The 25,155-nt window shown below is 48.2% G+C and overlaps 1 protein-coding gene across 10 annotated transcripts in view; it reads left to right on the plus strand.

The window, feature by feature from the left end:
• Positions 1–5,093: 5,093 nt before the first annotated feature.
• FBXO27 (F-box protein 27) overlaps positions 5,094–25,155 on the plus strand; it is a 32,057-nt gene continuing 11,995 nt past the window's right edge. For 2 of the 10 annotated variants that reach the window (XR_004180284.1, XR_004180283.1), the window contains exons 1-6: positions 5,572–5,665; positions 5,915–6,310; positions 6,772–6,883; positions 6,969–7,064; positions 11,258–11,393; positions 12,712–13,106. Coding sequence is in view for 7 of the 10 variants with exons in the window: in XM_031659485.1 (XP_031515345.1) it covers positions 5,941–6,310; positions 6,772–6,883; positions 6,969–7,064; positions 11,258–11,393; positions 12,712–12,855 (858 nt within the window). In the remaining 3 variants the exon portion in view is untranslated. Of the gene's footprint in view, positions 5,483–5,571; positions 5,666–5,914; positions 6,311–6,771; positions 6,884–6,968; positions 7,065–11,257; positions 11,394–12,711; positions 13,574–22,953; positions 22,973–25,155 lie in introns of those variants that run through there. The other 8 variants (XM_031659482.1, XM_031659488.1, XR_004180285.1 and 5 more) reach the window with 7 other exon arrangements.

Raw genomic sequence — 25,155 nt, forward strand, 5'->3', positions numbered from 1 at the left:
CTTGCAGCCCCTACTCACCTCTTGCTTTGCATCAGTGTTGCTCAGCCTCATCAGAGCCAATGCCCCCGATTTATAGCAAATAATTTCTCATGCCGCCTTTATTACCTTGAAATGAAATACTTAGATAATAAAACCTAGCTCCAAAATGCCCTAATGTAAAGGGGAAATAAAAGGAGAGAAATTTAAGTTAGCCGGGCGTGGTGGCATGTGCCTGTAATCCCAGCTACTTGGGAGGCTGAAGCAAGAGAACCATTTGAACCCAGGAGGCGGAGGTTGTAGTGAGCCAAGATCGCGCCACTGCACTCCAGCCTGGGCAACAGAACAAGACTCCATCTCAAAAAAAAAAAAAAAAAAAAAAGAATACGTGTATCAACATGCAAGGGATGCTTGGCTTGATTCCTGTAAGATTCAGCTACTCAGTGCTTTGTCCGGGAAGCATCAGCTTTGGCATCTTCTGGGAATTTGTCACAAATGTGGACCTGATGATTTGGAATCCCCAGGGGGTTTGGTATAGCTCTAGAACATTTCCCCCTCTGTGTGGAGTCTCTGAAGCAACAGCTCCATAAAACCCACAGCTGGCCCTCCTAAATTAAGAGATTTTCTGGTTTGCTGAACTGAAGAACAACTCTGCTTTATCCATTACAAGGAAGGTAATTTTGAAAGTACCAATCTGTTTTTTTGTTCTCTGTTTCTGCTCTCCCAGCCCTTTTCTTTCTATAAAGTATAGGGACAAGGCCAGTGTGATGGTTCACACCTGTAATCCCAGCACTTTGGGAGACCAAGGCAGGAGGATCACTTGAGGCTAAGAGTTTGAGATGAGACTGGACATTGCAGCAAGACCCCATCTCTGCAAAAAAATTTTAAAATTACCCAGACATGGTGGGACTATAGCTGTGCCTATAATCCCAGCTATTCGAGAGGCTGAGATGGGAGGATCACTTGAGGCTGGGAGGTCAAGGCTGCAGTGACCTGACTCATGCCTGCAATCCCAGCACTTTGAGAGGCTGAGGTGGGAGGATGGCTTCAGCTTGGGAGGTCAAGTCTGCAGTGAGCCAGGATCACACCACTGCACTCCAAACTGGGTGACAGAGTGAAACTTCATCTCAAAAGAACTTTTTAAAATTTTTAACAAGTGAAGGGACAGGTGAAACTTTCCATCCACCATCTCTGAAGGCTTGATCATTTGAGTCTCTGAAATAAACTTGACAGTAGACAAATTAACCAGAGAAAAGGCACACAAATCCATTATGTGCACACACAGAGAAACCCCACAAAGTATGAGATTCAAAGACAGGCCAGATGGTTGAAGCTTAAATAGCATTTTGAGATACAGAAATAGATAGGGGCTAGGAGGCTTCTGGACCATGGCAGTGACAAGCTAAGGCAGGGTGAGGGGCAGAACTGCACTAAGAACAAAGGTCATCTTATTTGCAGATAAAGTCTCTCAGGTAGCAGTCCTTAGAGGGATCTGTGAAAGTCTGTCTGGGTGTGGTGTCTTTGGGGTGGAGGCCAAAAGTCTTGCCCTTGGGAGGAGAATTGGGGACTGGAAAAAGACACTGACTTTTCAGTATCTGCCCTTTTGACCTACTTGGATTTTTTTTTTTTTTTTTAAATGGAATCTTGCTCTGTTGCCCAGGCTAGAGTACAGTGGCGCAATTTCAGCTTACTCCAACCTCTGCCTCCCAGGTTCTAGCAATTCTCCTGCCTCAGCCTCCTGAGTAGCTGGGACTATAGGTGCATGCCACTACACCCAGCTAATTTTTTATTTTAAGTAGAGATGGGGGTTTCACCATGTTGGCTAGGCTGGTCTCGAACTCCTGACCTCAAGTGATCTGCCCGCCTCGGCCTCCCGAAGCGCTGGGATTACAGGCATGAGCCACAGTGCCTGGCCAACGTACCCGAACTTTTTAAACCTTTTAACTGTTAAAAAAAATCAGGCCAGGTGCAGTGGTTCATGCCTGTAATCCCAGAACTTTGGGAGGCCGAGGCGGGAAGATCACCTGAGGTCAGGAGTTTGAGATCAAGCCATTGGACTCCAGCCTGGGTGACAAAGTGAAAAAAGTTTTTAAAAAAAATCAAATACTTGGGTCATCATATCTCATTATCAACAAGATTCCCACTGCTTACACATTACATTAAAACTAATATATTAGTTTTAGTGGGCACAGTGGCTCATGCCTATAGTCCCAGTACTTTGGGAGGTAGAGGCGAGAGGACCACTTGAGCTCAGGAGTTCAAGACCAGCCTGGGCAACAGCAAGACCTTGCCTCTCCTTTAGTCCCAGCTACTCAGGAGGCTAAGGCAGGAGGATTGCTAGACTCCAGGAGTTTGAGGCTAAAGTGAGCTATGACAGAGTGAGACCTGGTCTCAAAAAATATATATAAAATTTTTTTTTTTAGACAAATTTTCACTCTTGTTGCCCAGGCTGGAGTGCAATGGCGTGACCTCAGCTCACTGCAACCTCTTCCTCCTGGGTTCAAGCAATTCTCCTGCCTCAGCCTCCTGAGTAGCTGGGACTACAGGCGCACACCATCACGCCCAGCTAATTTTTGTATTATTATTATTTTTAGTAGAGATGGGGTTTCACCATATTGGCCAGGCTGGTCTCGAAATCCTGACCTCGTGATCTGCCCACCTCAGCCTCCCAAAGTCCTGGGATTACAGGCGGGAGCCATCGCGCCCAGGTTTTTGTATTTTTAGTAGAGACGGGGTTTTACCATGTTGATGAGGCTGGTCTCAAACTCTTGACCTCAGGTGATCCACCTGCCTCGGCCTCTCAAAGTGTTGGGATTACAGGCATGAGCCACCGTGCCCGGTTGAAACGAAATTTTTAAAATGAAAATATATGTATTGAGAAGAAATTAAACCAGCACGATAGTTCATCCATCTCTCCTAATTCAGGGTCTGCCTCTCCTATCCACTCAACCCAACCTCATTATGCCCCATTTTCCCTTGTCTGCTCTAATTTTTCATAGCACTAATCACTGTTTAACACACACACATACTTATTATGTTTACTGTTCATCATGGCAGATGCACATTACAGGCTCGTTTAAAGTGTATGCACTAATACAACTGTTTCATTCTTTTTTCTTTTTTTTTGAGACAGGGTCTCGACGTGTAGCCCAGGCTGAAGTGCAGTGGCAGAGTCACAGCTCACTGCAGCCTCAACCTCCTGGGCTCAAGCCATCCTCTCACCTCAGTCTCCCAAGTAGCTGAGACTATAGGTGCACACCACTATTTGCAGCTACTTTTTAAATTTTTCTGTAAAGACAGGGTCTCACTGTGCCGCCAGAGCTGGTCTCAAACTCCTAGGCTCAAGAGATCCTCCTGCCTCGGCCTCCCAAAGTGCTGGGATTACAGGCGTGAGCCCCCATGCCGGGCCCCATTTATTTCTTTTCTTCATTTGTGGAGAGGATTCTAAGAGGGTCAAAAGGAGGTTTTATTCTATTTATTTATTTATTTATTTATTTAAGACAGCATCTCACTCTGTCACCTAGACTGGAGTGCAGTGGCGAGGTCTCGGCTCACTGCAACTTCTGCCTCCCTTGTTGAAGTGATTCTCATGCCTCCGCTTCCCAAGTAGCTGGGATCACAGGCATGTGCCACCACACCCGGCTAATGTTTGTACTTTTAGTAGAGATGGGGTTTCGCCATTTTGGCCAGGCTGGTCTCGAACTCCTGACCTCAAGGGATGTGCCTGCCTCAGCCTCCCAAAGTGCTGGGATTACAGGCGTGAGCCATCGTGCCTGGCCTGGAGGTTTTATATTTAATTATCTCCCTGATACTATGTAATTTGCTCATTATGCCAACAGTTTATCATGTCTGTCCCTCTAGAAGGTAAGTTCTTTGTGGGGAAGAATCCATGTCTGGTTTTGTTTGTTGAGGTCTTAAATTATGTATATGGCTCACAGTATGTCGAAGCCAAATAAAATACAGAGATATAGAGACAAATCTCTAAATTTAAGATGTTTTATCACGGTGGCTCATGCCTGTGACCCCAGCACTTTGGGAGGGCGAGACAGGCAGACCACCTGAGGTCGGCAGTTTGAGACCATCCTGGCCAACATGGTGAAACCCTATTTCTACTAAAAATACAAAAATTAGCTGGGCATGGTGGCGCGCGCCTGTAATCCCAGTTACTGGGGAGGTTGAGGCAGGAGAATCACTTAAACCCAGAAGGAGGAGGTTGCAGTGAGACGAGATTGCCCTACCACCCTCCAGCCTGGGCGGCAGAGCGAGACTCTATCTCAAAAACATAATAAAACGTTTTATTTGGAAAGCAAGAATTGAAATTCGAGGCATCCACACAGACCAGGTGGTCTTCAGTACTTTCAAAGAACAAAGAGGTTAGAGGTTTTCATAAGAAACAGAAATGTTAGGTATTGTTTTGCAAGAAAGTTCATAGACACTAGCAACGTTGTGGGGAGCTGGCAAGTTCTGATTGGTAAGTGACAGCAGAGGGAAAAACCAGTCTTCGAGTCGCAGCAGGCTGTTTCAGTACCAGTTAGACTGCTTCCAGGTTACAACAGGCAATTTTAACAGCCAGGCTTGCAGAGAATCACATTCTTGGGGCAATGGTATCTGCCCTAAGTGTTTTTTTCCCCCTGGTCTCTCAACTTTGTTTTAGTTGGATATGACAAGAAGGATCCAATTCATATGATCAACTCTCACAATTGTTTTTTTCTGTTTGTTTTTTGAGACAGAGTCTCACTCACTCTCTTGCACAGGCTGGAGTGCAGTGGTGCAATCTCTGCTCACTGCAACCTCCTGCGTTCAAGTGATTCTCCTACCTGAGCCTCCAAATGAGCTGGGATTACAGGTGCGAGCCACCACGCCCAGTTAATTTTTGTATTTTTAGTAAAGATAGGGTTTCACCATGTTGGCCAGGCTGGTCTTGAATTTCTGACCTCAAGCGATCTGCCCGCCTTGGCCTCCCAAAGTGCTGGGATTACAGGCATGAGTCACCGCACCCAGCCACAATTGTATTTTTATTGGACAGAGCTGATCTAGAGGTTAAAATGAGGTGTTCCGGAGCTAAGCTGGCTGGATTCAAGTCCCTACTAGCTGTTGATCATAGGCAAGTCACCTGGCCTCTGCTGGTCTCAGTTTTTTCACCTGTGAAGTAAAGGGCGTAACAGCACCTACTTCATGGGGTTGCCACCTTGGCTGTCAGCAAAACCGTCCATAAAAGTTGGCTGCTGTTACTACTGGTTGCAGCATTCATTTTTAGCAGCTGGAGCCTGTTTTCTCCTGTGAAGTGAAGATAACCATGCCCGACCTTAAAGGTGATGGAAATTTTTTAACACGTTAACGGATATGAGGCCTCCCACTCAGAAGCCTGACCAAAATAACAGCGGTTGCTCGGAGCCAGACGTCTCATTGCCACTAACGAATTAGGGACATTTCAAGGGGCCGGCTGGAGGGGAAGGCAGTGAGCGGCAGACCCTGGATTCCCACCTGGCCCCCTCGCAGGAAGCAGGTTGGGTCTGGAGAGGGGAAGGGAGTAGGTGGGAGGGGATGGGGAGTAAGAAGCAGGATGCAGGGGTGGGTGACGCTGGCTAGTAAGAGGGGAGGGGCCGGCGAGTTAAAAGGACGCAGAGGGGCGTGGGGAGCTTGCAACACAGCTAGGGTATCCCGAGTAGGATCGCCGCCAGGCCCTGGGGTAGGATTTGAGGTGGGGTGTCGGTGGGGCCGCCGAGGGGGGCTGATTGCACGCAATTCGGGGCATACACACAGACCGCGGGGTCTCCGAGATATCGGGGCTATCAAGGACGAGCTGGGGGATGGGGACTCGGGGACGGGGCTCTGGGATGGTGAAGGTAGGGGTGCGGCTGGCTGAGTCAGGGCAGGCAGAGGCTGCGCGCCGCGGAGGCTGCTGGTCCCTGACGCCTTGACCCTTCCTCTCCCGCAGCCACAGCCGGGCCTGGCGGGGGGACCATGGGCGCCTGGGCCTCCAGGGGCCGGGCCGCCCGGGTCCCCGTGCCGGAGCCGGAGCCGGAACCCGAAGAGGCGCTGGACCTGAGCCAACTGCCCCCGGAGCTGCTTCTGGTGGTGCTGAGCCACGTCCCCCCGCGCACGCTTCTCGGGCGCTGCCGCCAAGTGTGCCGGGGCTGGCGAGCCCTGGTGGACGGCCAGGCCCTGTGGCTGCTGATCCTGGCCCGCGATCACAGCGCCACCGGCCGCGCGCTACTGCACCTCGCCCGCAGCTGCCAGTCTCCCGCCCGTAACGCCAGGCCTTGCCCCCTTGGCCGCTTCTGCGCGCGCAGACCCATCGGACGCAACCTTATTCGCAACCCCTGCGGCCAAGGTGGGATCTCGAAAGAGGAAGTCCAGGATGCTGGGCCACAGTGGGAGCGGCGGAGGGGCCGGAGGGGCGGGGCCGCAGTGGAACCGGTGGGAAGGGCCGGAAGGGCAGGGCCGCAGCGGGACCGGTGGGAGGAGTCGGAGGGGCGGGGCAGCATCGGGAGCCGGTGGGAGGTGTCGGAGGGGTGGGGCAGCATCGGCAGGCCGGGTGCGGGGCTGGCTGGGCAGAGCTTCACTGGTTGCCTGTGGGAGGGGTAGGAATGGGGCAGTTCTGGGAGCCAGAGAGAGGAGCTGGAGGGGCAGGGCTTTGCTGCAAATCGGTGAGAAGGGTCAGAGGAGCGGGGCTTTGGGTGAGCTGGTGGGAGGGGGAAGGGGGCGGGGCCTCGGTGGGAAGGGCCAGGAGTCTCACTAGGAACCAACAGGCGGGCGACTGGAACTTGGGCACAAGCCTTTTTTATTTCACAGAAGGCCTCCGAAAGTGGATGGTGCAGCACGGTGGGGACGGCTGGGTGGTGGAGGAAAACAGGACAACCGTGCCCGGGGCCCCTTCTCAGACGTGCTTCGTGACCTCATTCAGGTGAATGCCCCTGCTATCCTAAGGTCCGGCGCCTTGTTGAGAAAGGCCTGCCTGTTCTCATTACCCTGTCTCCTGCATTTCCCAGCTGGTGTCGCAAGAAGCAGGTCTTGGACCTAGAGGAGGAGGGTCTGTGGCCAGAACTGCTGGATAGTGGCAGGATTGAGATTTGTGTCTCTGACTGGTGAGTGTGACGATTAAAATAGCCCCTTGCTAAGCACTGACCACATGTGACATGACCTTTTTATGGGTGACTTAATTTAGGCCTCCTAACCCCTCCTTACAGATAAAAAATCTGAAGTTCCGGCCAGCCATGGTAGCTCACACCTATAATCCCAGCACTTTGTGGGGTCGAGGCAGACAGATCACTTGAGGTCAGGAGTTTGAGACCAGCCCACCCAGCATGGCAAAACCTCGTCTCTACTAAAAATACAAAAAAATTAACCAGACCTGGTAGTATGCACCTGTAGTCCCACATACTTGGGAGGCTGAGGGAGGAGAATCGCTTGAACCCAGGAGGTGGAGGTTGTACCACTGCCCTCCAGCTTGGACAACAGAGTGAGACTCAGTCCTGGAAAAAAAAAATAAAAAGAAAAGAAACTGAAGTTCAGGGAGGTGAAGTGACAAACATACTCACAGTTCTAGTGATTAGCAGAGTACACGCCCTGAGCCTCTCTGCTCATGCCCAAAGGGATGTGGATTGGAAAACAGAAGATGAGAGGCCTTGGGCCCAGCTCAGTCTTGTCGGTAAATGAATGAGATGCTCCTTGCCTTAGGAGGAGAAAACATAGCATAGTTGGCCAAGAGCTTAGGTTCTGGAGCCAGACCTCCCAGATTCAAACCCTAGCTCTGCGGCTTTGTAGCCTTGGGCAAGTCACAGCATGCCTCTGTTTTCCCTGTTTACAAGATAGGGCTTTTGCAGTGACAATTATTACATGGCAAGCACATAGCAAGTACTTTATATGAGCACCTTTTTTGAACCTTGATCCTGTGGGAAGGTGTATTTCAAGCCCTCAGATCATTCAGAGCTTCGCAGGAAGCTGAGAGGTTGAGAAAGGGGAGAGGTTCGGCTCACTGCAACCTCCGCCTGCCAGGTTCAAGTGATTCTCCTGCCTCAGCCTACCGAGTAGCTGGGACTACAGGCACATGCCACCAACTGAGAGATTGGGACAGGCTGGGCAAGGAGGCTCACCCCTGTAATCCCAGCACTCTGGGAGGCCGAGGTGGGCGGATCTCTTGAGGTCAGGAGTTCGAGACCAGCCTGGCCAACATGGCAAAACCCGTCTCTACTAAAAATACAAAAAATTAGGCAGGAGTGGTGGTATGCGTCTGTAATCCCAGCTACTTGGGAGGCTGAGGCAAGAGAATCACTTGAACCCGGGAAGTGGAGATTGCAGTGAGCTGAGATGGTGCCACTGCACTCCAGCCTGGACAACAGAGTAAGACGCCACCTAAAAAAAAAAGAAAAGAAAAAAAGAGGAGATGGCTTGCCTGGGTCACACAGCCTGGGCTTAGCAGAACCTGGTATAAGGCCCAGACTCATCTGACTCCGGAGCTTGTCCTCTGTATTGATGGTCTTGAAACTGGGGTGCATGAAGACTTTCCAGGGGGTATATGACCCAGATGGTTTTATGGGAGTCAAATTTCAGGTCCACTACAGCCAGAAACCCCCTATTATACAATTAATCTGCTATAGATTACATCTGTGTGGGAAGCATCATATGGTTCTCCTTCCGCACTCTGTTTCTCAGTGTCCCCCTTCTCTAGTTTTATAGGAAAAAAGCCCCTCACTAAGGTGTCGTCCCCAGATGTAAGGACTACTAGGGAGCCAGGCAAAGTGGCCATTGGAAATTCGGGGCCTTAGCAAATCTACTTTTTTTTTTTGAGACAGTCTTACTCAGTGGCCCAGGCTGGAGTGCAATAGTGCGATCTCAGCTCACTGCAACCTCTGCCTCCCAGGTTCAAGGGATTCTCCTGCCTCAGCCTCCCAAGTAGCTGGGATTACAGGTGTGCACCACCACACCTGGCTAATTTTTGTATTTTTAGTAGAGATAGGGTTTCACCATGTTGTCCAGGCTGGTCTCGAGCTGCTGATCTCAGGTGATCTGCCTGCCTCAGCCTCTTAAAGTGCCAGGATCACAGGCCTGAGCCACCTTGTCTGGCCAGCAAATTCACTCTTAATCAAGGCACCATAACCCTACTCCCCAACTCCATCTCATTAAGAGATACATCTCCAATAAGATTTTAATTTTTATTTTGTATTTTTTTTGGAGAGAGAGTCTTGCTCTTTCACCCAGGCTGGAGTGCAGTGGCATGATCTCAGCTCACTGCAGTCTTCACCACCCGGCCTCAAGCAATCCTCCCACCTCAGCCTCCTGAGTAACTGGGACTACAGGTGCACACTGGCTAATTTTACGTGCCTGGCTAATTTTTGAATTTTTTGTTTTTTTGAGACAAAATTTCGGTGGTCGCCCACGCTGGAATGCAATGGCACCATCTCAGCTCACTGCAACCTCCACCTTCTGGGTTCAAGTGATTCTCCTGCCTCAGCCTCCGAAGTAGCTGGGACTACAGGGATGCACCACCACACCTAGCTAATGTTTGTATTTTTAGTAGAGACGGGGTTCCACCATGTTGGCGAGGCTGGCCTCGAACTCCTGACCTCAGGTGATCTGCCCGCCTCTGCCTCCCAAAGTCCTGGGATTACAGGTGTGAGCCACCGTGCCTAGCCATATTTTTTGTAGAGACAGGGCTTTGCCATGTCACCCAGGCTGGCCTTGAACTCCTGGATTCAAGCAATCCTCCCACCTCTGCCTCCCAAAGTGCTGGGATTACCAGTGTGAGCCCCCACACCTGGCCAGATTTTATTTTTTATTACTATTCATCAAACTATGTAATGTATTTGTGTTGTTTTGATCAGTGGGGTACTATTTGATTGTGATAATCAGTGGCTCCCAAAGTTTGCTGCACATCATAAAGGTAACTTTTAAAACATACAGTGCCCAGGCACCAGTCATACCAATTAAATCTGAGTGTCTGAGGGTGAGAGCCAGGCACCAATATTTTTTTGGGTTTTTTTTTTTGAGTTTTGAGACAGGTTCTCCGTCTGTCGCCCAGGCTGGAGTGCAATGGCACAATCTCAGCTCACTGCAACCTCCACCTCCTGGGTTCAAGAGATTCTCCTGCCTCAGCCTCCCAAGTAGCTGGGATTACAGGCAGCCACCATGCCTGGCTAATTTTTGTATTTTTAGTAGAATTTTTAGTAATTTTTGTATTTTGTATTTTAGTAGAATATTTAGTAAATTTTGTATTTTGACCACGTTGGCCAGGCTGGTCTCGAACTCCTGACCTCAAGTGATCCACCCGCATTGGCCTCCCAAAGTGCTGGGATCACAGGCATGAGCCACCATTCCCAGACAGGCATCAATATTTGTGAGAAGTTTAGAGCTCATTACAAAGTTTGGGGATGGAATCCCTAAGACCATCCTCACTTCTGACACAATATGTCACAACAATACAAATATGTAGTTTGATGAGTAATAATTAAAAACAAAATCTGATTGGGCATAGAGGTTCATGCCTGTAATCCCAGCACTTAGGGAGGCAGAGGCAGGAGGATCGCCTGAGTCTAGGAGTTCAAGACCAGACTAGGTGACGTGGCAAAACCCCATCTCTATAACTCTACCAATTGCAAGTTTGGAGGACTTCCAAACCACCTTCACAATTCAATAATTCATTGGAAGAACTCACAAAAAGCTACTACACACTTCTGGTTTATTACAGGGAAAAGATACAGATTAAAGTCACCCCAGGAAAGGAGGGCATAGAGCAGCATCCAGGGAAAAGATCAAACACAGAGCTTCTGTTGTCCTTCTTCCATGGTGTCAGGACGTGTTACCATGCTGGCACTGATGTGTGACAAGATGCATGGAATTTTGTTGACCAAGAGAGTTCACTTGAGCCTCGGTGTCCAGAGTATTTCTTAGGTTCATTACATAGGCGTGATGGATTGATCAATTGCCCACATGGTTAATCTCAGTCTCCAGGTCAACTGATGTTCCCTGACTCCCAGCCCCCACAGAAAGTCACATGGTGGGTCTTTCTGGAGACTCCCCACTGAGACTATTTCTATGAGTGTGACTGGCCCCTGCCCTAAATCACATTGGTAGACTATCCAGTATCACCTGGGTCACCATTAAAGACACTCCTGTCTGACACAACATTCCAAGGGTCCAGAGATCACCTCCCAGGAGTCCCTTTAGAGGAACTGGATTTGCATACATGGGAAGGGCATTCGGACAAGGCAGGACAAGGTAGGCAGACACCCAAAGAGATGGGGTGGCAGGTCCAGCCTTCATGGCCTCCTTCCTCCCACAGGTGGGGAGCCCGACACGACAGTGGCTGTATGTATAGACTCCTTGTCCAACTTCTAGACGCCAACCAGACTGTTCTAGATAAATTTTCTGCTGTGCCTGATCCCATCCCACAGTGGAACAACAATGCCTGCCTTCACGTGAGTCTCCTATGGGGGTTTGGGGAAAGGATGTTGGGGGCCTATTGCTGCAAAATAAATCACCCCAAAACTTAGTGGCTTAAAATCAATGACAGTCTGGCTGGGTGCAGTGGCTCACACTTGTAATCCCAGCACTTTGGGAGGCCAAGGCGGGCAGATCACGAGGTCAGGAATTCAAGACCAGCCTGGCCAACATGGTGAAACCCCATCTCTACTAAAAATACAAAAATTGGCGTAGCAGCGGGCACCTGTAGTCCCAGCTACTTGGGAAGCTGAGGCAGGAGAATCGTTTGAACCTGGGAGGCAGAGGTTGCAGTGAGCCGAGATCCCGCCATTGCACTCCAGCCTGGGTGACAGGGCGAGACTCTGTCTCAAAAAAAAAAAAAAATTAATGATAGTCATTTGACTACTTCTCGTGATTTCTATGAGTTAGTAATTTCAGGAGGGCTCACCTGGGCAGTTCTGGCTCCTGCCTTTCAAAGTTCAGACAGTGACATTCTGACAATGTCTGGAGCTGCAGGCCAGGGCAGGGGGTGGTGTGTGTGTAGCAGTTGGTGGCTGGCCAAACATCTCTTTCTTCGTTTCGTCTCAGAGCTTCTCCATGGGATCTTTCTGCTTGGGGTCCTTTGGGCTTCCTCACAGCATGGCGGCTCCTAGGCAGTCAGAATGCGTATGTGGTTGCTCAGGGAGGAGGGTTCTAGAGAAACAATAGAAGCTGCCTTGCTTTTTCTGACCTAGTCTTAAAAGTCACTTGGCCAAAGTCACTGAGCATAATTTTCACCACATTCTTGGTGACAAGCAAAGCCACCTAGATTCATGGGGAAGGGAATTAGATTCTACTTTTTTTTGAGGCAGAGTCTCACTCTGTCATCCAGGCTGGAGTGTAGTGGCGTGATCTCGGCTCACTGCAACCTCCGCCTGCCAGGTTCAAGTGATTCTCCTGCCTCAGCCTCCCGAGTAGCTGGGACTACAGGCACATGCCACCAAGCCTGGCTAATTTTTTTTTTTTTTTGTATTTTTGGTAGAGACGTGGTTTCGCCATGTTGGCCAGACTGGTCTGGAACTTCTGGCCTCAAGTGATCCACCTGCCTCGGCCTCCCAAAGTGCTGGGATTACAGGCGCAAACCACACCGCACCCAGCCAGATTCCACTTTTTGATGAGGGAGTGGAAGATTCTGTAAGATTCTAGAAGAACATGTGGCCCAATGGGAGATTTTATAGCCATCCTTGGAAAGTAACCATCTGCCAGAAGGCCCCAACCTCAGCTTTAGAGGGGAGGCTGTGGCACAACGGGGCTGAGCCCCTCCTCTGCCTACAGGTCACCCACGTGTTCTCCAACATCAAGATGGGCGTCCGCTTTGTGTCTTTCGAACACTGGGGCCAGGACACACAGTTCTGGGCTGGCCACTATGGAGCCCGTGTGACCAACTCCAGTGTGATCGTACGAGTCCATCTGTCCTAGTCCAGGACTATCCTTCTTGCAAGACAGCCTGACTGTGCCTTCCAGGGCCCGGGACCATTGGCTGGGACTCGCCATTAACCAATTGACCACCTGTACCTCCCTGGCATACTGAGAATTCCTGGGTCCAATCAAAGGCCCTGACGGGCCCTGTCTTCAGGTTCTAGAAACTACCAGAAGAAGCTTCTTCCATCTTATCTACCTACTGTAGCTGCTGCTTTGGGGGGACCTACTCTACTGAGGGGAACCCACAGGTGAGCCTGGGGGAACGCCCATCTTGGAGAAGAATTCTCGCCCTCCCCTCTCTTCTCTTCCCACCCAAAACCCTCCGATCCAGCCCCAGACCCCTCTGTCCCATCCCCTTCCCTCCCCGCCATCGACCTCTTGTCTCCTATTGTTTCTGCCGTAGGGACTTCTTTGGTCCCTTCAGGGAAACCCTCTACTCGTCTCTGAACTTAGAGCCTCATCCTTAGGGCTCAGAAAGTCCTAGCCCTAAGGGTGTGAACCTCACCTCCTGGGGCTTCCAAGCTGCAGGGCTGGGACCAGGTCATGCAGCTGAAAATCCATGTTAAAAAAAAAAAAAGTCTGGGCCGGGCACAGTGCCTCATGCCTGTAATCCCAGCATTTTGGGAGGCCAAGGCAGGCGGATCACCTGAGGTCAGGAGTTCAAGACCAGCCTGGCCAACATGGTGAAACCCCGTCTCTACTAAAAATCTAAAAAATTAGCTGGGTGTGATGGTGCGCGCCTGTAATTCCAGCTACACAAGAGGTTGATGCAGGAGAATCACTCGAGCCTGGGAGGCGGAGGCTGCAGTGAGCCGAGATCGCACCACTGCACTCCAGCCTGGGCAACAGAGAGAGACTCCGTCTCAAAAAAAAAAAAAAATTGGGCCGGGTGTAGTGGCTCACACCTGTAATCCCCGCGCTTTGGGAGGCCAAGGTGGGAGGATCCCTTGAGCCCCAGAGTTCAAGCCCAGCCTGGGCAATGTAGTAAGACCCCCATCTCTACAAAAAATACAAAAGTTAGCCAGGTGTGATAGTACACACCTATAATCCAAGCTACTTGGGAGGCTGAGGTGGGAGGATCATTTGTGCCCGGGTTGAAGCTATAGTGAGCCATGATCATACCACTGCACTCCAGCCTGGATGACAGAGCAAGACACTGTCTCAAAAAATAAAAATAAAAATAAAAAATAAAAAAAGAATTTGGAGATGGATCTGCCCACTCTGATTTCTCTGAAAAACGAGGTAATTCCCTGAGCCCATCCCCGATCCTCAAGGACCTGTAATTGTGTGGTATTTAAAATTAAAATAACATTATTTTTCATTTTGACTTTTTTTTCAAACAGTAAGAATAATATATCAGCAGCCTGTATCTGCCAATCATATGTAATAAATTTCTTATTTTGCCAAAACTGCTTCAGATCTTTTTAGTAGAAATGCAGTGTTGCTGCCTTGGTTGAGAATCGTAAGTAGTCCCAGTTGAGGAGGGAAACCGTACAAAAGAAAACACCGGCTGAGGCTGGGCGCAGTGGCTCACGCCTGTAATCCCAGCACTTTGGGAGGCCGAGGTGGGTGGATCACTTGAGGTCAGGAGTTCAAGACCAGTCTGGCCAACGTGGTGAAACCCCGTCTCTACTAAAAATACAAAAAATTAGCTGTGTGTGGTGGCAGGTGCCTATAATCCCAGTTACTCGGGAGGCTGAAGCAGGAGAATCATTTGAATCCGGGAGGTGGAGGTTGCAGTGAGCCAGGATCGCATCACTACACTCCAGCCTGAGTGAAAGAGCGAGACTCTGTCTCAAAAAAAAGACAATAGGTCCAGCCTCTGGAGAGTTGACTCCCTGGATCCCCTGGCTGATTTTGGTGAGTGCTGTCTACAATAAGGAAACAAAAAAGCATGGCCCAAGTGACACCTTTGGCTTTTTTTCCTCTCTTCTGTGGGCTGCAAGAGAAAGGGCCAAGACTTTCCCAAAATGAGTTTTTGGTGGGTCAAATACAGTTAACAGTTTATAGGTACCGTCTCCTCCAAGTGGGAGTAAAAGAGATTAAATCCATTGCTGGCCAGCTCAAAGCTTTCGATAAGCCAGATGGAAAAAAAAAAGAATAAGAAAAACATACACAGTTGGCCGTCTGTGTGGGTGACTTCTGCATCTGTGGATTCAACCAACTGTAGATTGGAAATATTCGGGAGGCTGGGCGCGGTGCCTCACGCCTGTAATCCCAGCACTCTGGGGGACCGAGGCAGGTGGATCACCTGAGGTCACTTCGAGACCAGGCTGGCCAACATGGTGAAACCCCGTCTCTACTAAAAATACAAAAATTGCTGGGTGTGGTGGCTCATGCCTGTAATCTCAGCACTTTGGGAGGCTGAGGCGAGCGGATCACCTGAGGTCATGAGTTCGAGACCAGCCTGGCCAATATGGCAAAACCCCATCTCTACTAAAAATACAAAAAAATTAGCCAGGCATGGTGGTGGGCACCTGTAATCCCAGCTACTTGGGAGGATGAGGCAGGAGAATTGCTTGGACCTGGGAGGCGGAGGTTGCCTTAAGCCAAGATCATGCCATTGGTATCCAGCCAGGGCAACAAGAGCAAAACTCTGTCTCAAAAAATAAGTAAAATAAAAATGCAAAAATTAACCAAGCGTGGCAGCGGGTGCCTGTAATCCCAGCTATCTGGGAGTCTGAGGCAGGAGAATTGCTTGAACCTGGGAGGCAGAGGTTGCGGTGATCCAAGATCGCACCACAGCATTCCAGCCTGGGCGACGGAGACTTTGTCTCAAAAACAGACAAACAAACCAAAAAATTAGCCAGTAATGGCAGCACACATCTGTAGTCCCAGCTACTCAGGAGCCTGAGGTGGGAGGATCACTTGAACCTGGGAGGCGGAGGTTGCAGTGAGCCAAGATCACACCATTGCACTTCAGCCTGGGTGACAGAGCAAAACTCTGTCTCAAACAAAAGACGATATTCGGGAAAGACTGGATATGGTGGCTCACACCTAAAATCCCAACACTGTAGGAAGCCTAGGCAGGAGAACTGCTTGAGCCCAGGAGTTCAAGACCAGCCTAGACAACATAGTGAGACCCATTGCAACAAAAAAATTTTTTAATTAGCTGGGCATGGTGGGGGGCGTGTGCCTGTAGTCTCAGCTACTTGAGAGGCTGAGGTAGGAGGATCACTGGAGGCCTGGATATTGAGACCACAGCACTCCAGCCTAGGAAATGGAGTGAGACCCTGTCTCAAAAAATAAATAAATAAATAAAAATAGAAAATACTTGGGGAAAAAAACTTCCACAAAGTTCCAAAAAGTAAAAACTTGAATTTGCCGCATGCCAAGTACTATGTTGAATCCATGAGAATGAAGTGATGTGTGAACATTACACGGTTGATCCACACATTATACAGTTAACCCATGAACAACGTGACGGTTGGGGTGCCGACCCTCCTTGCTGTTACAAATCTGAGGATAGCCAGGTGTAGTGGCCCACACCTGTAATCCCAGCGCTTTGGGAGGCCGAGGTGGGTGGATCACAAGGTCAGGAGTTCAAGACCAGCCTGGTCAACATGGTGAAACCCCGTCTCTACTAAAAATACAAAAATTAGCTGGGCGTGGTGGCGCACGCCTGTAATCCCAGCTACTCGGGAGGCTGAGGCCGAAGAATCTCTTGAACCTGGGAGGCAGAGGTTGCAGTGAGCCAAGATCACACCATTGCACTCCAGCCTGGGCAACACAGCAAGACTCCATCTAAAAAAAAATAAAAATTTTTGAGTATAAATTTTGATTCCCCCAAAACTTAACTACTAATAACCTACTGTTGACCAGAAGCCTCACTGATGGCATAAATGGTCAATTAACACATACTTCATATGTTATTATATTATATACTGTATTCTTACAATAAACTAAAGAAAAGAAAATGTTGGGCAAATTGTAAGGAAGAGAAAGTACATTTACTGTTCAGTAAGTGGAGGTGGTCATCATAAAAGTCTTCATCCTCGTCTTCACAATGAGTAGGCTGAAGAGGAGGAGGAAGAGGAGGGCTGGTCTTGCTGTCTCAGAGGTGGCAAAAGTGGATGAGGTGGTGGAGGTGGAGGGGTAGGCAGGAGAGGCAGGTACTTTACAGAAATACGTCGTAGTTTCTGTCTGACTTTTTGCTTTTTCATTTCTCTAAAAATGTTTCTATATGGCACCAAACCTTCCACGGTTTGCTTTAGTGTCAGTTCCTGTATCATAGAAGGGTCCATGTCGTGAAAGAAGTCAAAAACATCTTCAATTAACATCTTCTGGCCGGGCACGGTGGCTTACATCTGTAATCCCAGCACTTTGGGAGGTGGGTGGATCACCCGATGTCAGGAGTTCGAGACCAGCCTGGCCAACATGGCAAAACCCTGTCTCTACTAAAAATACAAAAATGAGCCGGGCATGGTGGCAGGCGCCTGTAATCCCAACTACTCAAGAGGCGGAGGCAGGAGAATCGCTTGAACCTGGGAGGTGGAGATTGCAGTGAGCCGAGATTACGCCACTGCACTCCAGCCTGGGTGACAGAGTGAGACTCCATCTCAGAAAAAAAAGAAAAAAAAATCTTCTGTTAATTCCTCTGGTGTAGAATCTATTAGCTCTTGAATTTCCCCAAGATCCATAGCTTGAAACCCTTCACCCATTACTTTTTTTTTTTTTGCCATATCCACAATCTCTTTAATGATTTCCTTGATTGGCTCTGTTGTAAATCCGGTGAGGTCATGTACAACATATAGACACAGTTTTCTCCTGCAGGAATTTATTATTTTCACTCAATGGCATTCGTAGCTTTTCTCTAACAAGGACGGCATCTTCAGTGGCGTCATCCTTCCAGACTTTCCTAATGTTCTCTATATCAGTCTTCTCTTCCATGGTGTTGACAGTCCTTTCCACAGTGTGTAATGAGCCTTAAAGCTCCTTATCACCCCCTGATCTAGAGGCTGAAGTAGAGACCTTGTGTTTGGGGGCCATGAGATCACTTTGACACCGTCAGTGTTGAATTCATGAGGTTCTTGGTGGCCAGGGACATTGTCTAATATCAAAGTAACTTACTGGCAAGGTACTTCCTAACTTCAAGGACAAAGCGTCGGTGCAACCAACCCAGAAGAAGGGTTCTCGTTGTTCAGGCCTTCTTGTTGTACAACCAAAAGACTGGCAGCCTTATCTTTGAAGGCTTGGAGGTTAGCAGTTTTCTATGTAAGGACAGCCTGATCATAAATCTGACAGCATTTGCACACAATGGTAGGGTCAGCCTATCCCTACCTGCCTTAAGTACTCACCTCTCTTCCTTACTAATAAATGTCCTTTGAGGCATTTTTTTTTCCAGAATAGGGCACTTTAGTCTGCATTACAAACCTCTTCATGATGGAGCAAGGTGTGGTTCATGCCTGTAATCCCAGCACTTTGGGAGGCCAAGGCGGGCGTATCGCTTGAGGTCAGGAGTTTGAGATCAGCCTGGCCAACATGGTGAAATCCCATCTCTACTAAAAATATAAAAATTAGCTGGGTATGGTGGCGGGTACCTGTAATCCCAGCTACTCAGAAGGCTGAGGCAGTAGAATCGCTTGAACTCAGGAGGTGGAGGTTGCAGTGAGCTGAGATTGCGCCACTGCACTTCAGCCTGGGCAACAGAGTGAGACTCTGTCTCAAAAACAAAACAAAACAAAAACCCTTCTTTAGGCAGATATCTTTCCTCCTCAATGATTTCCTCACTAGCACCTGGGAACTCATCTGCTGCCTTTTGGTTGGCAGAAGCTGCCTCTCCTGTTACCTTGATTTTTTTTAGCCAAACTCTTTAGAATTATCAAACCATCCTTTGCTGGTATTAAATTCTCCAGCTTTATATCCTTCACCTTCTTTTTTCTTTAAGTTGTCATATAATGACTGCACATTTCCTAGAATTATATTAGAATCTATAGGTATGTCTTTTTTACAGCAATTCTGCACCCACAGAAAAACTACATTTTCTTTCTTTCTTTCGTTTGTTCTTTTTTTTTTTTTTTTTTTTTTTTTTGATGGAGTCTTGCTCTGTTGCCCCAGCTGGAGTGCAGTGGCGTGATCTGGGTTCACTGCAACCTCTGCCTCCCAGGTTCAAGCGATTCTTGTGTCTCAGCCTCCCAAGTAGCTGGGATTACAGGCACCTGCCACCATGCCCAGTTAATTTATGTATTTTTGGTAGAGACAGGGTTTCGCCATGTTGGCCAGGCTGGTCTCAAACTCCTGGCTTCAAGTGATCTGCCCACCTCAGTCTCCCAAAGTGCTGGGATTCCAGGCCTGAGCCATCACACCTGGCCTTGCATTTTCAGTATGAGATAAAAAGATATTTCACAAAAAGTGCAAGGATTTCCTGCCTGCCAGCATAACTGCGACCACTTCGGGAATGTCATTTTCTTTTTTTTACAATGCTCCTCAATGCTGAATTCATCTTGAAATGTCAGGCAACTGCAGCTGCAGACCTCAATCTATGATACATATCAAGCAAATCAACTCTTTCTTGTAATGTCATGACTTGTCTATTTCTTGGGAGCACTTTCAGTTTCACCAGTGGCACTCTGTATGGGTCCCGTGGTGTTATTCAGGGTTTACGATATTGCACTCAACAAGATGAAAAATGAACGAGAACCAGAAGAGATCGCTGTATACTGGCTATGCAATTTGCTGGAGAAACGGACTCCTTGGAGACGATTAGCATCACATGGTGTTTAAGCTAATACTCACAACACTTCAGCTCACTGCAACAACAACAGGAGGTGGCTACGAAATTATTACAGTAGCGTTACTTCAGTTAATTTCGTTCAATTATGATTTCACACTGCATCTTTGCATTGGTTTACATTTCTCTCAACTGCAAATAGTACCATGCAAAGTCTGTGTTTATGTGTGTAAGTTTCGGCCAACATGGTGAAACCCCATCTCTACTAAAAATGCAAAAAATTAGCTGGGCGTGGTGGTGGGCGCCTGTAAGCCCAGCTACTTGGGAGGCTGAGGCAGGTGGATCGCTTGAACCTGGGAGGCTGAGGTTGCAGTGAGCGAGATCACGCCATTGCACTCCAGCCTAGGTATCAAGAGTGAAACTCCATCAAAAAATAATAATTAATAAATAAAGTATATGGGAGGATGTGTGGAGGTTATATGCAAATATCACTGCATTTTATATAAGAACTTGAGTGTCTGGATTTTGGGATCTGTAGGGGTTTCTGGAACCAATCCCATGGATACCAAAGGCTGCCTGTAGATTCTATCCATATCTTCAGCCTACAGGTTGCAGCAACCCTGCCTTCTATTCCAACTATTAAGTGTTTAATTTATTGATAGACATTTGAGTAGATTTGCAATGAGAAAAAAAAATGGAGAAATTTGAAAAGCTCCTTTGTATTTTGTGACTGTTTCATCTAGATGTATGATTTTATTTTATTTTATTTTATTTATTTTTGAGACAGTGTTGCTGTCACCCAGACTGGAGTTCGGTGGCTCAATTTCAGGTCTCTGCAACCTCCACCTCCCAGGTTGAAGTGATTCTCAGACTCCCAAGTAGGTGGGATTACAGGCACGTGCCACCATGGCTGGCTCATTTTTTTGTATTTTTAGTCGAGACAGGGTTTCACTATGTTGGCTGGGCTGGTCTCAAACTCCTGACCTCAGGTGATCCACCCGCCTTGGCCTCCCAAAGTGATGGGATTACAGGCGTGAGCTACCACACCTGGACTAAATGTATGATTTTTTAAAAAAATCAATGTAAAATGTTTATGCTTGCAATATACACTATGGAGATCATCTGAATTAGAGAAAGCTGCAAAAGTCGTTGTGTGTATATAAAACAACTCCCTTGCTTTTTGCCAACAATGAGAGGATTGGAATTTTAATTCTGAGTATTGGAAACAGAACAAGTACAGTCTCTGTAAATGATGATTTTTGCCATGATTTTGGCTTACTGAAGCCTTTGGAGAAAGTAAGAAGCAGTAAAAAGAGCAACGCAATCTCTGGATGGAAATAAACTTTTGGAGTTTCACTTTAAAACAAAAATTTATTTTTTGAGACAGGATCTCACACTCTCACCCAAGCTGGAATACAGTGGCGCGATCATGGCTCACTGCAGCCTCGACCTCCTGGGCTCAAGTGATCCTCCTGCTTCAGCCTCTGAGTAGCTAGGACTACAGGCACGTGCCACCACACCCAGCTACTTTTAGAGTTTTAAAAAACACTTTTTAGTCTGCTAATAAGCCCTTGTTAAAATCAAGTGCTGGACCCTTAAAGGCAGCTGATGGGGCAGCCTGGTGTGCATATTTTTTTGTATGTCTGAAAAAGTTTTGTTTCTTTAATTTTTTTTTTTTTTTTTTTTTGAGACGGTCTCACTTTGTTGCCCAGGCTGGAGTACAACAGTGCGATCTCGTCTCACTGCATCCTTGACCTCCTAGACTCAAGCAATCCTCCCACCTCAGCCTCTTGAGTAGTTGGAATTACAGGTGTGTGTGCCACCACACCCAGCTAATTTTTTGTTTACTTGTTTGTTTGTTTTGACAAATTAGAGACAAGGTCTCACTATGTTGCCCAGGCGGGTCTCGAACTCCTGAGTTCAAGTGATCTTCCCACCTCAGCCTCCCAAAGTGCTAGGATTACAGGCGTGAGCCACCGCACCCAGCCTAGACTTTATTTTTAGAGCAGTTTTAGGTTCACAGTAAAACTGAGCAGAAAGTACATAATTATCCTATATTCCCTGTTTCCCCCAGCCCCTCACACACACACACACACACACTCCCGTCCCCTATCAACATCCCCCACCAGAGTGGTACATGTTATAATCAATGAACCTTTGTTGACACATCCTTATCACCCAAAGTCCATCGTTTGCATTAGGGTCAAACTTGGTGTTGTACATTCTCTGGGTTTGGACAAATGTGTAATGACATGTATCTACCACTGTGGTATCACACAGACTAGTTTCACTGCCCTAAAAGTCCTCCGTGCTCTACCGATTCACTCCTCCCTCCCTCAGCACCAGATGACCACTGGTCTTTTGTTGGTTTTGTTTTGTTTTTGTTTTGAGATGGAGTCTTGCTCTGTCACCCAGGCTGGAGTGCAGTGGCACGATCTTGGCTCACTGCATCCTCTGCCTCCCAGGTTCAAGAGATGCTCCCACCTCAGCCTCCTGAGTAGCTGAGATTACAGGTGCCCACTACCGCGTCTGGCTAATTTTTTTGTATTTTTAGTAGAGATGGGGTTTTACCATTTGGCCAGGCTGGTCTCAAACTTCTGACCTCAAACGATCCACCAGCTTCAGCCTCCCAAAGTGCTGAGATTATAGGCATGAGCCACCCTGCCTGGCCAACCACTGATTTTTATATTGACTCCATAGTTTTGCCTTTTCCAGAATGTCATATTGTTGGAATCATACAGTATGTATCCTTATCAGATTGGTCTCTTACTTCTTGATATGCAGTTAAGGTTCCTCCAGGTCTTTTCATGGCTTGAAAGATCACTTTTAGAGACAGGGTCTCACTCTGTTGCCCAGGCTGAAGTGCAGTAGCATGATTAGACCACGGCTCACTGCAGCCTAAAACTCCTGGGCTCAAGTGAGCCCCCTGCCTCACCTCCCGAGTAACTGGGACTACAGGCATGTGCCACCACACCTGCCTCTGTTTTTTTTTTTTTTTTTTAAGATGAGGTCTTGCATTGTTACCCAGGCTGGTCTGAAACTCCTGGGCTCAAGCGATCTGCCCACCTTGGCCTCCCAAAGTGCTGGGATTACAGGCATGAGTCCCCAGACTCAGCCTTTTTTTAGAGACAGAGTCTTGCTCTGTCACCCAGTCTGGAGTGTAGTGATGTGATCATGGCTTACTGCAACCAGTGCCTCCCAGGCTGCTTCCCAAGCAGCTGAGACCACAAGGGCACACCACCACATTCAACTGTTTTCTATTTTTTGTAGAGATGGGGTTTTGCCACGTTGCCCAGGCTGGTCTCAAACTCTGGGATTCGAGCAATCCACCCACTTTGGCCTCCCAGTGTGCTGGGATTACAGGTGTGAGCCATTGCCCCTAACCTCTTTTTTTCTTTCTTTCTTTTTTTTTTTTTTTAAGACAGAGTCTTGTTCTGTTGCCCAAGCTGGAGTGCAATGGTGCGATCTCAGCTCACTGCAAACTCCGTCTTCCAGGTTCAAGGGATTCTCCTGCCTCAGCCTCCTAAGTAGCTGGGATTACAGGTGTGTGCCACTCCTGTTGAGTTTTAAGAGTTCTTTGTACATTTTAAATAATAGTCCTTTATCAGATATGTCTTCTGCAAATACCTTCTCCGAGTCTGTGGTTGTCTTCTCTTTTTCTTGAAGGTATGCATTTTTGTTTGGTTTTTTTGTTTTTGAGACAGGGTCTCACTCTGTTGCCCAAGCTAGAGTACAATGATGCAGCCACGGCTCACTGCAGCGTCGACCTCCCGGGCTCAAGCAATCCTCCCATCTCAGCCTCCTAAGTAACTGGGACTGCAGGTGCCCACCTCCATGCCCAGTTAATTTTTAATTGTTCTGTTTTTTGTTTTTTTTTTTGGTAGAGACACAGTTTCACTATGTTGCCCGGGCTGGTCTTGAACTCCTGTGCTCAAGCAATCCTCCCCGCTCATCCTCCCATAGTGCTGGGATTACAGGCACGAGCCACTGCGTCCAGCCCGTGCATGTCTTTGAGTGCATCATTTCCAACTCTAAGACTGACAAGGGAAAAGGGCTTAGGAAAGCCTTGTTTGTCACTTGCACTTGAAACAGAACCTTCTAGCCTGCAGCGTCTTGCCTTTGCTGCAGCCAAAGAACAGCCACTGATTTGTGGCTTCTTGAATGCACAGATCCTAATGGCCTGGACCTGACTGTAAGCCAAAACCTGATACTGCTCTCTGTTCTGTGCTGTTTCAGTCTCAGCATGTGCTGTGCTAAATTGAAAACGGGCACACACTCCAGGAACAGGACTTTGACTGTGAGACCATTGCAGACTTAGGGCACCCTCTGTGGGACCTAAACTGAAAACATCATGGATGCTGGCTGGACCATCTGGATCACATACAAATGCCCACAGGAAAGGGCTTCTTCTTCTTCTTCTTCTTTTTTTTTTTCCTAGACGGAGTCTCACTCTCTCGCCCAGGCTGCAGTGCAGTGGCCAGATCTCAGCTCACTGCAAGCTCCGCCTCCCGGGTTCACGCCATTCTCCTCCCTCAGCCTCCTGAGTAACTGGGACTACAGGCACCCGCCACCACACCCAGCTAATTTTTTGTATTTTTAGTAGAAATGGGGTTTCACGGTGTTAGCCAGGATGGTCTCGATTTCCTGACCTCGTGATCCACCCGCCTTGGCCTCCCAAAGTGCTGAGATTATAGGCGTGAGTCACCGCACTGGGCCAAGGAAAGGCCTTCTTCTTTGAGGAAACCATCTACAATCAACTGACTTCTTGACTTCTTGGCTCTTTATTTCTTTCTTTTACTTTTCTTTTCTTTTCTTTCTTTTTTTTTTTTTTAAGACAGAGACTCCCTTAGTCGCCCAGGCTGGAATGCGGTGGTGTGATCTCGGCTCACTGCAACCTCCGCCTCCTGGGTTCAAGCAATTCTCCTGCCTCAACCTCCCGAGTAGCTGGGATTACAGGCATACACCACCATGCCTGGCTAATTTTTGTATTTTTAGTAGAGACAGGGCTTCACCGTGTTGGCCAGGCTGGTCTCAAACTCCTGACCTCAGGTGATCCTCCCACCTCGGCCTCCCAAAGTGCTGGGATTACAGGCGCGAGCCACCACGCCCAGCCATTGAATGCATTTCTAACCTGTGATTCCTGCCAAAAGCTGTAAGTTCAAGGAGGGCATCTCTCATGGACTGTGACCTCTCTGGCTGCTTCTGACAGGTTGGACACTTGGGAGATGCCTCATTTCTGTTGCCTTGTGCTCAACTTTCTGGATTGGTTGCAGTTTGCAACCGTGGCCTGTAGCCTGACTCTACTTCCCCACTTCTCTCCTGCTACACACACCTTAGGAAGGCAGTTTGATTACTGAATGCAGCTGTCCCCAGAAAGGGACTGAGCTTTTGCAGGAAGCTCATTGGATGATGATCGGTTAAGAGGTTGTAGGAAACCATTTTGAAAATTTAGGATTTTTGTGGGGGTTTTTTTTTTTGTTTTTTGTTTTTTGAGACAGGGTCTCACTCTGTTGCCCAGGCTGGAGTGCAGTAGTGCCATCTTGACTCACTGCAACCTCCGCCTCCCAGGTTCAAGCAGTTGTCCTGCCTTAGCCTCCCAAGTACCTAGGACTACAGGCCCACGCCTC

Source organism: Papio anubis, chromosome 20, assembly GCF_008728515.1.
Source record: "Papio anubis isolate 15944 chromosome 20, Panubis1.0, whole genome shotgun sequence".
NCBI lineage: Eukaryota > Metazoa > Chordata > Mammalia > Primates > Cercopithecidae > Papio > Papio anubis.